This window comes from Pteropus alecto, unplaced genomic scaffold (assembly GCF_000325575.1).
Source record: "Pteropus alecto unplaced genomic scaffold, ASM32557v1 scaffold12, whole genome shotgun sequence".
Taxonomy (NCBI): domain Eukaryota; kingdom Metazoa; phylum Chordata; class Mammalia; order Chiroptera; family Pteropodidae; genus Pteropus; species Pteropus alecto.
The window spans coordinates 2,063,463-2,075,828 of record NW_006432669.1 but is presented as its reverse complement, the minus strand read 5'-3'; the positions used below and the strand labels follow the sequence as shown (position 1 = coordinate 2,075,828).

General features: G+C 45.6%; 1 protein-coding gene across 1 annotated transcript; it reads right to left on the bottom strand.

Moving 5' to 3' along the window:
* Nucleotides 1-238: 238 nt before the first annotated feature.
* MTNR1B (melatonin receptor 1B) lies at nucleotides 239-11,893 on the bottom strand. Its single transcript, XM_006907469.1, has 2 exons — nucleotides 11,459-11,893; nucleotides 239-1,083 (listed from the first exon to the last, which is right to left on the bottom strand). Exons 1-2 carry the CDS (start codon nucleotides 11,679-11,681, stop codon nucleotides 239-241), a joined length of 1,068 nt encoding a protein of 355 aa, XP_006907531.1. The 5' UTR covers nucleotides 11,682-11,893.
* Between the last annotated feature and the right edge of the window lie 473 nt (nucleotides 11,894-12,366).

The following is a 12,366-nucleotide window of genomic DNA, read 5'->3' as shown; positions in this document are numbered from 1 at the left end:
ACCAGGTCCATTGCTATGCTCACTGGGACATGGCCCCCAGTACCTGTAGGCATCCCCAACCAGCCTGAAACAAGGGTGCTGACAGGCTTCTCATCCACAGGATGAAGTTCCACAAGCCATGTGCTGTCATACAAACAGGTCAGTGTGGACTAGCAGGGCACCTGATCTCACCATTGGAGCAGATTCACTCCTATCATTTCATGAGTTTGTCACCCAGCTGGCGTGCCTCAGATCCAGGCTAGAGAGTGTCTGCCTGGATAGGGTGTTGGGTATTAACGCCCACGTGGCTGCCCTTGGAAGTGTCCTGAAAGCAGAGCCGTGGGCTCCAGAGGGCCAAGACAATCTTCTTGTATTCCCTGCGGAAGTTCTTGTTCAGGAGCCCATAGATAATAGCATTTAGGCAGCTGTTGAGGTAAGCCAAGAAGTAGCTTGTGACAAAAAGCCCCTCCGGGACCTGGGGAGCCATTTCTTCTGGGTTGATGGCCACGACAAGGCCGATGCAATTCAGCGGGGCCCAGCAGATGGCAAAGATCACAAACACCATGAACATGGTTAGAAAGCTCCGGAAGTCACTGGGCCTCAGGCACAGCTTGCTCTCTGACCTGGCCTTCCTACGGGCCTGGAGCACTAGCATCCAGATGCGCAGGTAACAGAAGGACACAACAGCCATGGGGAGGAGGAAGTGGATGACCACCACTGCTGCTGTGTACTGGGTGCTGGCCGTCTGGATGAAGGTGCAGGAGTAGATGCGTGGGTCGTACTGCAGTGACCCCACGAAAAAGTTGGGCACCAAGGCCACCACGGTGAGGAGCCAGATGAGGCAGATGTAGAGCGGGGTGTTCCAGTGCCGATAGATCCGGTGGTAGGCCACGCTGTGGCAGATGTAGCAGTAGCGGTTAATGGCAATGGCGGTGATGTTGAAGACAGAGCCAATGACACTCAGGCCCATCACAAAGGCACTGGCCTTGCAGTGCACCTCCCCCAGGGCCCAGCCATCATGGAAGATGGCCACAAGGATTAGAGGGTAGGGGTACAAGGCCACCACCAGGTCAGCCAACGCCAAACTCACCAAGAACGAATTACCTGGAACAGGAAATAGGAGCAAGAGTCAGAACGAGACTCCACAATTCCTAATATGTAAAATATTCTATTCTTTGTCCAGTTACTTAAAAGTAACTGAATTACTGTTAGTATTGGGAATGGAAACAAGTGTCTTTAGAGGTGCAGAGTTCAGGGCTAAAACTGCATCTCTGCTACTCACTAACTGTGTGACTGAAGCAAGTTACTCAGGCTCTCTGAGCCTCATTTTTCTCATTTGTAGAATGGAGTTAATGATGTCTACTTTAAACAGTAGCTGTGAGAATTAAATAATGATTCTAAGGGCTTGGGGACACAGTGGGTGCTCGCAAATGGTAACTATTTTCATATTAGGCACAGATGCTCAGTGGTTTTGCATTATTTAAGCTCCGGCAAGGATTCTGGGGAGAAGAATCTGAAAATCAGGCATCTGGATCCCTTTCCATACACCCACCTTCCTGTATCTCTCTCCGTTTCCCTTTGCATATTCTCCCCACTGGTTAACAGGCTACTTTCCAAGTGTCTTTAATTCATTTTCCTAAATGTGAGTTGCGTTTTTCATGTGAGATGGAAGAAGAGTTTTGAGAGTGGGAACTATGTGTTTTAGTATTCCCCTGTCCCTTGTCTGGGGCCTAAACACAGCCATGTTGCCATGTTGACAAACACTTGGCATGGTGGCTCAGAGTCTAGTCACATGGAGTGGAGAGGGACTGTGGGCGCTCCTCGTCTCATAGCCTCCAGAGGCCTCCCCACTTTGCCTGAACATTCCCCAGTTTCCTGAACTGCCTCCCTCCTTAGAACAGAACATTTTCCAGCATTAACAAGCCCAGCCAACCAGAAAGAGCCTCAGAAGACCATAACAACCATTGATCAATATGCTGCACATATGTTCTGGGCCAGAGTCCTAGGGAAGAGACAGGACTTAGTCCAAAAGAACAGTCTCTGTTCCTAAAGTGTTTGCATTCTAAAACCAACACTGACTCATGAATAAAGTGCTAAGAACCTGAAAATCTGGACAACATGAAGTTCAAGGCACGAGCAGCACCATTCCCAATGTCATTTGTTTCATTTACCAAGTATTGTACTTTTTGAGCACCTACTATATGCTCAAAAGATATTTTCCTACCAGCAGAGGCCCTCAGGGAGACAGTGAGTGCCAGATACAGTGTTTCAAGTCTTTTGGCCTTTTGACATCTGGTGAAGTGCAGGCTGTCAGCCTTAGAGTGGCTGAATGCAGAGGCCAGATGGAATGGATTTACAAGAGAGACTCTCTAAAGAGGCAAGGACACCGATGCTCCATTACCACCATGCTTCTGTTCTGCATGTCAGAGGCTGATGTGACCACCTCAGGGTTCCAAAGGGTCAGCCAGATGAAAGTGGTCCAAAAGGTACAGCAATCAGAGAGGCCAGGCTGTGGTCTTCAAAGAGGTTTTAAAGGGGTTCAAAAAAATGGAGGCTCAGAGCCACCCAGCTGGGAGTTCCCCTGAGACAGACATTCAAGCAAGGTAGACTCCAAACTTGCAATTATAGACCCACAATGTAGAGAGAGGCCTGCCTCCAGCCCACCACTGTCCTGACACATATTCTCACCCCATCTCAAGGACGATGCCATGTGAAATGCTCCATGTGCCCTTGGGAACCTGGAAGATCCACAGACAGCCTTCCCGATGTGCCTATTTTGGCCTTAGATGCTTGGGGCCAACCCCACTCAGAACCAACAGAAAAGAAATCTGTTACCTCCTTGGGAGTTCTCAGGACCTAATTACTTAGGTTAGGGTCTAAGGGAGACAGGATGTAACTGAAAAGAAAGAGATTATTTGGACAATTAGAGTGATTGCGAGGTAGTGAGCTTTCCTGTTTCTCAAGACATCCAAGTAGGTTGATGGCAAAAGAGACTCTGGCGTCAGGTGGAACTGCTAGATTCCTTTTAATCTACTATTTTAGGGAATCTATTTACTTAATGGGATAAAGCCCCCTTGTATTCTTTCTGGTTGGTACCGCAAGGCAAAAAATGCACATCTGAGGACTTGCTTGGGATGTGAAGGGGTCTCCTGCTTCTCCATTTAATTCCCAGTCTTGTTCGCTGTCTCCACAGGTGGATTTCTGTCCCTGACTCCTCTAGTCAGACCTCACTTGGTCCCAAGAGAATGAGAGATTTCCTCTCTCAAAGTTCTTGTTTTTAGCTGAATAATAAGCCCTTGTCTCTGCCCAGAATTTTAAGTGTCCTTTTGACAGTTGGAGGTGGTGCTGGGAGTTGGAATGACCTGGGGTAATCTCAGTTTGGCCACTTTCGGGTGGAATGAACTTGGGCAAGTCATTGAACTTCTTTTTCCCTCGAGTTACTGACCACTCCATCGGTTCCCTCTTCGTCTTTTGTAGGCCTCCTTCCCCCTCCTCACGCACATTCCACACTGCTGTTTCTGTGAAGAATATCGCTTCTTTCCAACACAGGAATTTGGTCTCTTCTAGGCCTGCTAAGCGGCAGACAAGCTTTTGGCACTTGCAGGTACGTGGGGAGAAAGACAAGAGCTGCTCGCCGTCTCCGCCAGCTGCTTCCCCAGGACAGTAAGTGAGTCAAGCTCTGCTGCGTTAATGTGGCTCATCCACTAATAGTGCCCTAGAGGCCGGCAAACAGCTTGTAAATAGTGGGAAGAACACATTTGACTCCACAGACTCCACGTGGAAAGTAATTCAATTACATTCCTCTATTATTCTGGCTGTTCTCAAAGGGCTGAAATTAACCAGTTCCTGCTGTAGAGTCATCTGCCCAGACGTCATACTGTCTCTTGGCTTTCTTGACACAATTCCAAATTAGGCGAATAAAATTCTTGTTTTGTCTCCCATCTGTAAGAAGCCAGGTCCTATCTGGATGACAGTCAATGAAAGACCTAATTCTCTATCCATTTCTTTCTCAGCTAGGTGAGAAATCGAACAAGACACACACAGCACTGCTCAACACCCCCTAAATAGGCTTCTAATGAATATTCATATCACACAAGTCCTGGTGTGACTTATTTCCATCTACCAAGACAGGGCTTGTTAGTAAAGATAGACTTCAATAACAGGGTTTTGTTCACTAATATGGAATTCTATTCCATATTCATAGGCAAAGCACATCTCTTCACACACCAACCATCACAACCCCCTCCTTCCTCACTTTTTTTCTTCTTCTTTCTGAAAAAGCTATTTCTTAATGAGAAACTAGTAATCTGAGAAAGAGCCAACAAGTGTTGAGCTACCTAGTCTTCATCAGATAGGAGAATTCTGGAAGATAAAGCTACCTTCAATCCCTTGCCCCTCTTTCTTCCCTGTACCGACCCTGCATGCCCAGAAGAGTTTGCCCCAGTCACTGAGCTAAAATAGGTGATGTAGAAATAGATAGACATTTACTAAAGAAATATTGCCAAGTACCTGCTAGATACTAGCTCTGCCAGGGACATGGGAAGCATAGTGAGCAAGATAGACACATTCCCTCCCCTTACAAACCTCATGGTCTCATAGAGGAGACAATTAAATAAAAACAAGTTGTGATGAGGGTTATGATAGAGAAACCAACAGATGATCCATCATTTCTAACAAATAAATTTCCTGTGCCTTTAGTCCTTCTTCCAGCCTCCTCCTATTCAAATGTATAATACATTTATTGAGCACCTACCACACTTTGGTAGGGCACAGTGACAGGTGAAACACACGGACCCTGCCGCTAAGATACCAACAGTGATATTGGAGGAACAGACACAGAAACAGGAGTCCTCCAGTGAGGCGAGAGCTGGGAGGAAGGGCAGCAAGAGATGGTGGGAAGGGTGTGGAATAATTAAGCTGGCCTGTGGCTGGGGGCAGTGGTGGGGGATGGGGCTGCTCTGGCAGGACAATGCACCAAGGGGATGACAAAATCACCAAATCCCTTGCAACAGGCTGCTTCCATCCCAGAATGGCTGTCTCCCCAAATGGGATCTTGTATGGGAAAAGGCATAAGAAATAATAATAATCTCCAAATTAATTTGAGATATTTGTATTAGTTACTTGCTGGAGATAGGCATTGAAATGATTGAGAACAGATCATTTATTAAAAACTTGATTTTCTTACACATACTAAAACAATGATTTTTATATGAACATAAGCTCCTAATTTGACTCTCAGATTCTTTGAAGGCAGAAATTGTTTTCCCAAAGAAAACCCTAGAGTGTGTGGATGAATCATACAAGGGCTGAGCTGAAATATAACTTCACTTTAATTAAAGAAGGATAGCTAAACAGGCTAATAGTGTAAACAAATATATGATGGGGAATATTGCAACCAGTTAAAAGAAGAAAATATATTTAAAAGCATAAGTATCTGTTTAAAAAGTAATCATGACTATTTTAAAACATTCTGCCATAATCATCAAATGAGATCACTTGGAGACTCTTAAGGTAGCCTTTTATTATCTTATTTATATTTACTAACAACAATGGGTATAATATCCTAAAGTTCATAATGTACATTTACATAAATTGTTTCTCATTTGTTTCTCACAAGAATCCTTTAAGGTTGATAGTGCGATTTCCATTTTATAGATCAATAATCCCACACTCAGATTATGTGAATTGTCTATGGCTGTACAGATAAAGAGTGAGAAAGAACAGGAAGATACATAGGAGGAAATCAAGAAAAAGAAATATCAAGTGGATTAAGAGTAATGGTGTATTGTTTCTTGGTCATCCACAAAAGTGAGAGAGAAAACAGAAAAGTGCCTGTTTACCCTGGCATTTGGGAGGTGAGCAGTGAGCAAGGCAAATTCTATTGAATGTTGGAGGATAAACTTTAGTACCACAGGTTGCTCTCTCAGTCAATTTTGCCTTCAAGGGAAGGAGAGAAATGAAATGGTGCTTAGAAAGGGAAGTCCTTTGATGAGGGACTGTGCATAATTTTTTTCCTTTCCTTTTCCTTTCCTGGCACATAATAAGCACTTAGTAATGTTAACTGTTATTTATGATTGTTGTTTTTATATTATTAGTAGTTGCATAGAAAGAATAAGAAAGAGATTTATAGCATTGGACTGGGTTGCCTATGAGATAAGCTGTGCGTAGTGGTTGGGTGAAGACAATGAATAAGGAAGGATGTTTCTCTAGAGTGTAAACTCCCCAAGAACTGGGATATTTCTTCCCAACTCCCTTTTACCCATTTAGCAACAAATATTTAAGGCTGTAAGACCTAATAGCAGCACCAATATCTTCTGAGTTTTGCAGTATATCATGCTAAACAGACTCCAACTTTCGGGGGGAAAAAGGTAGTCAGGCATGAAAGTCTTCAAATCCCTGGGCTACTAAGAGCTACGTGGAGAAATTAGAGAGGATTATGAGCTTTCACAATGATTTGGCTAAAGACGCAATTATGGGCTTTAAAATGTGTTCACTTTTGTTCGGTGAGGAAGATAATAAGGTATGCAGAACCGAAATGTGAGTTGGAAAGCTCAGGCAACATCAGGGAGCGAATCCAAAATAGCCCAGTTTGGTCTTTGGCTGATAAGCACTCGAAATCCACTAAGCTCAGCAGGTCAAAAGACATCTGTCACCTAGTGGCATCCCCAAGAGTGGTCAGCAATAGAATAAAGTCTGAATGAGGCGGGCTCAGCCTTACTTAGTAATGTCTGGAGGGCAGGGACCGTGGTTCTGTTAAATATTTCCTCCATGCCTCTCAAGAGCCTTTGTCTAAGCCCAGCCTATTTACTCATTCATCATTTACCTCTTCAATCAGCAAGTGGGAAGAGAAGGGCAAGGAAAAGGGGTCACATAGAGGGTTCTGCTCTAAGCTAACAGGGGATGGAAAACACCTGCCAGGCAGAAAATTCCCATCAGAAAACCTGCAGTGCAGTCATTTGTTTCAAAGAAGAGATGGTGTGGACTCTGAGCATTGCTGGGTGCCTGCTGGACAGGGCAGACAAAGACCTATGTGTTCAGCAACCAAATCCTCCACGTTTTCCTGGGCAATCCTATTGTCAAATATTTTATATCTTTCCTCTTTACAAATCACCAAATGTCCTAGAAATGGCCATGCGTCCACTCCCCAACAGCCTCTTCGACATAGCTGCAGCATGAGAATCCACTGTCAGATCATGGCTCCTGACTGTTGCCTAGGAAATCATGGTCACAATGCCCATGGGACTGGAACGACTCACGTTGTTGTGCTCCCGCTCTGCTAATGGAGGTTATCTCCACGTTATAGTAAGAACAAGTTTACCTCAGCACTCTTCTGTGTGGCTGTCTGGATGGTGCAGGTTATGGCAGGAGGCTCACATTTTAGAGGCAGCTTAAAGGGGCCAACTCCCTAAGAAGTCACTGGGGCACAATTTTAGGAAGCCATATGCGTATCTGGAGCCTGCTGGCCACACAGCAGCAGTCAGGGAGTAGGCACAGCTTTGTGCAGAAGGTGCCAGTCAGCTTTTGAGGACAAGAGTGAGGAGTATTTGGGGCTTTTAGTGCTGAAAGCAGTTCAGTTCCATGAGAACCACAGTGATTCCCTGAGCAATGTTGAGTACTGTAACTGAGATCTACCCTACCTCATGAAGCAAAATTAATTCCTTTGGTCCCACTGCTTTCCTGGTACCTCGTCCATTTTCGATTTTTTTCAAAAGACCTATATTCAGTTCTTTCTAATTACATACCCGGTTTCTGTGAACAGAAATGGAATAACAATCTCTTCTGTCAATGAGTTCACAGTCAGCGGGGAGAGAGAAAAGCGAACAATACAGTGAAGCGAGGGCTGTAATGAGAGGATGCACGGAAGCCTGAGGAGGAACACAGTAAGCCTGCCTTCATAGCGTTATTCATAAACTCCCTTTGGGGAGCTGAGGAGCATATTCACTAGCAGAAATGAGGCGGGGAACTTCCCAAGGTGAAAGTAGTGCATCAGACAGCATGGACTGAGTGGGAGTGGCAGCAGCTCACTGCTCTGGAGCTGGAAATTGGTCTGCAGATGGAGGGTGGTCCCTAATAGCAGGCGTTGACTGTGGCAGTGGTAACAACCACTGGAGGAGGGAGCAGGGAAAGTTGTCTGGGGACTATGGACATAGTTTGCTCAAGAGATGATGAGGGTGTAAAATGCAGTAAAAGTAGAGAGGGCAGGAAAGGGGAAAATTGAGAAATACTCTAAGGCAAACATCATGAAGACGTAGGGAATTAAGGAACCAAGAATGACTCCCAGGGTTCAAGTGTTTAGGAGTTGAAGAGAAAGGAGATTCAAAAACTAGCATCAGGTAAGCTGAGCAAATGAAAGGCCCCAAGGAGGGAGAGGCCCTCAGTGTCAGACACGGGACAGAGGTGTATTTCCAAAGAGGCCAGATCCCAGATGACTGAAGAGGCACTGGGCAGCAGTGAGGTGGTCGCTGGATGTAAACTGTTATTTTAAGGTGTCTGGCTGAGAAGAGAAGGAAATTAGAAGACATAAAAATTAAGGAAAGATTCTCTTTTAAACACTAGAGACCCCTGTGTGTATGTGTATATGTATGTGCATGCATTTGCGTGCATGCATGTGTGTGCTAAAGGAAAGAGGCAGAAGTTGAAAATACAGAAGAGAGGAAGAACCTGATGGAGGAAGATTCAGAAGATCAGGGAGAAGAAGAGATTTTTAAAATAGAGGGATTAATATTGATAAGGTCCTGTCTGGGGTAAGAGTGGCAGTGGTAGGCACAAGGGAAAGTCCTCAGACACTCAGGAGATCACAAAGTGTGACAGGAAACAAACACACACTGAGAAGTGTGAAATGCCTACTCAGTGCCATGTGTTGTGCGAGGCTCTGGGAATATAGCAAAGAATGAAGAAACACCTGGCCTTACCTTCTAAGTTGAGTCAATGCCCTGAATCTGTCTTCCACCTTCCTTCCATCCCTCTCCCTTCTCTAGTGCCATCTCTGAAAAAATCAACCCAGCGCAAGCAGCAGCAGAAGTCACAGACAGGATGATCCCCCTCAAAAGGACAATTATTCTGACCACTTATCCTACCATCAGGAACATCCTTGTTATGAATGACAGGGTCTGCCCTTGGGAAAAAAAAAACAAAAAGTGAGTGTCTATCCATAATATGGGAACAACATTATTAAGAAAAGTAAGCTTTCTAACTCAATCATTTCAGTAGTGATGGCTAGTATTATCTGGGATATTTTAAAGATATCATTGTGCCCTTTGAGTAAAAGCCTATATATTAGGAAAGAGCAGTTTACGTTTAGAAAGCTGTATTTAATATTGTCGATCATATCAACTTGTAATAGTCAAGTAAAGGATTCTGATGCCTGTTCAGACAGGTGCTATGACCTTAATATGGGCTGTGTGCCTTGTTATTGGAAATCCATGTGTTCTCATTGTCATTCCTATCTTCTTAACACCAATGAATTAAGGAACCAGACTTAATTACAGAAAAATCTGAGATAAGTGTTTCTTAAAGAAAATCCAAACTCTTTTGTAAGAGAAGACCTGACTAATAGAGCAATGGGTGCTAACTACTCAGTTAGGTTTTAAAGCACCTTTTGAAATCTCACTCTGCCAATGTTATTTAGTTTAAATCGATACTATGACTTTTCATGGTTATCATCAATAAAGTCAACGGTCAAATAAAAGCCAGTTAAACTGCATGACTGGAGGAGCCACCAATGTGTCAGGAATCAATGTCATTTAGATATAGTGTTAAATTTTTTTCTCTAATGCTGGGCTGCAACAGGAGGTAGGGAGGATAGAACAGAGGATGTACCAGCAATTTAACATGCTCCTTACCCGCTTCAGACACCCTCTCAAATCAAAAAGGTTTCTGCGAGGCCTTTTAGAAATGCCAAAGAGGCCAGTCCTCAGCAGAATGGGGAAAGGGAGAAGATGCTTGTCTTCCTCGGGCCAAAAGAAGCAGCACCCATGGCCCTCAGCCCCCCCTCCCACGTAGGCAGCCCAATTTACTGAGCAAAGAGCCACAACCCATCAGGCCTTTTCTAAACACCTGATTAGTCAGGGAGAGAAGTAGCCAGTATCAGAACCTGGAGGGCCCAGCCCTGCCTCTTCCTGCCTCCCTGTGCAGGAAATGAATGTCTGTGGCTGCTGCAAAAAGATGATATGATCGACAATTAAATACAGCTTTCTAATCATAACCTGCTCTTTCCTAATATATAAGCTTTTACTCAAAGGACATAATAACATCTTAAAAATATTCCAGATACTACTAGCCATTAGTACTGAAATGACTGAGTTAAAAAGCTTACTTCTTCTTAATAATGTTGTTTCCCACATTATGGGTAGAAGCTCCCTTTTTTCTCGTTTTTGTTTTTGTTTATTCTTTAGCTAAAAATCTTAAAGTAACGGGCTCACACAAAATATATACATATAAAATAAATAAATAACCATTAACTAAAACAGCCACTCTGAGTGGTCTACCTCTTTAGAAGAGCTCATTTAAGCTACAGAATCGGCTCTCTGCTGTGGCTCTCTGCTGTTATCTTTTCATTTTAGTTCACTCTTAATATCCGAGTTGCTCCAAAGGCCCAAACTGGGAGATTATAAATTGACAAATAGATCATTGAGCTTCTTCCCAAGCAGAAGTGGTCAGGACACTCCAATGACCACCTCGGGGCTAGAGTTCAGATACTCTCTCCCTCTGGTTTTATTTACCTTGCAGACCTGAGTATGGGAAAATTGAAATGAGAGTGGATTGAAAGGAGAAAAATATTTCCAGGATCGCAGCACTATTTAGCCAAATCATTGTTTTAATCCTCGGTTAATATCATGAATTTCCTGTCTTCATAAAAAAAACCACGTTATCTCAAAACGATCTATTTCAGTTCAAGCAGAGCCTGAAGATTTCTAAACTGCACTCTCTCAGTTGGAATTTGGTCTTCAGATGACCTGGGGATAAGTTTCTGATACCAAGCCCACTACAGTGCTTCCACTGATTCACTTTTTGTCTCAGCGAATATTTTCTAAGTACCTACTGCGTGCAGCCACAGTGCTTGGCATGGGAGAGTGAGAGGTGTTAAAGATTCTGAGGTGTCTGTGGCCAGCGAAGGGCCGCACTTGGACTGGCACAACTTGGAGCGCCATGGATAGTGACGCGCGTCCAGCAGCGTAGTTTCCCACAGAGCCCGCTCCTTGCCAAAAAGCGCGCAATAAAAACTTTGCCCAGTTCATGCTGGCACTGATGCACCAAGTGTGCCCTGGGCAACTGCAAGGGGCAGGCTCTAGAGCTGCGCATAGGGGGAGGGTAGCAACTCACCTTAAATTTTGAGTTCAATACCGAACTTGGGGACAAGGTTAGAGAGAAAAGAACGGGGCGCCCGGGAACGAGGAGGGATAAGAGCGGATCGCGGAGTCAGGGTCAAGACCAGACGCCAGGGGGACCGCGCGAGCTCAGCAGCCGGCATGGCGCTCACCTGCGTTCCGGAGCTTGCGGTTCTTGAGCACCGAGAAGATGACCAGCAGGTTGCCCAGGACGTCCGCCGCGGTGGTGACGATGAGCACCGCGGACAGCGCGGGCGCCACCCAGGGAGGCCGGGGGATCCCGGAGGGCCGCGCGCCGTCCGCCCCCAGCCAGCTTGGGCGCTCGTCCCGCCCGCCGGTCTCGCAGCAGTTGGCGAAAGAGACATTTTCGGGCATCGTGGAGCCCTGTGCGCCGTTCTGCAGCCACCGCACGGTCCCCTCTTCCCGCAAGACAATCAGTGCTGAGCGGGGAGCTCCTACTGCCTCCTTCCCAGCCCAGGGTGAATGGACTAGGGAGGAGGTCAGTGGGGAAGGAGCTAGAGGAGATAATTAATTAAGCCTGGGCAGAGGGCGGCGAAAAATATGGGAACGCGAAGAGGAGCTGGGGTGCAGGCGTCGCCAGAAGGAGTTGGTTCCTCGGCAGCTCGCTGAGGAGCAGCTAAGACAGCGCTGCTAGCGCTGCCACTGGAGTCCAGCACGTGTCTAGTCCAGCTCAGGCTTCGGTTCCTGAGCCCACAGCCACGCCCGAGACTTCAGATTTCCCCCAAGGGAAGCTGTGCCAAGGAAGGGACACCCAGGTTTGCTGGAGAAGGTGCTGGTGGTCGGGACCTGCCCTTGTCAGAAAGGCCAAGTTTGAGGCCCCACGGGGCCGTGCAGCTCCAAAGAGAACGTAATCCCCAAGGTATGGGGACAAACTCCAGAGCAAAGAAGGGTAGAAGGTCGTACTCTAGGCAGCTGCAAGAGAAAGGTGAACCTGTGCTATTTATTGAGCACTTGCTGTTTATTGTGTCTTTGTCCTGTATTGATGTCTCTGCCCTGTCCTCTTTACAAAGCCAAGACAATACTTAGATAGATGTATGAA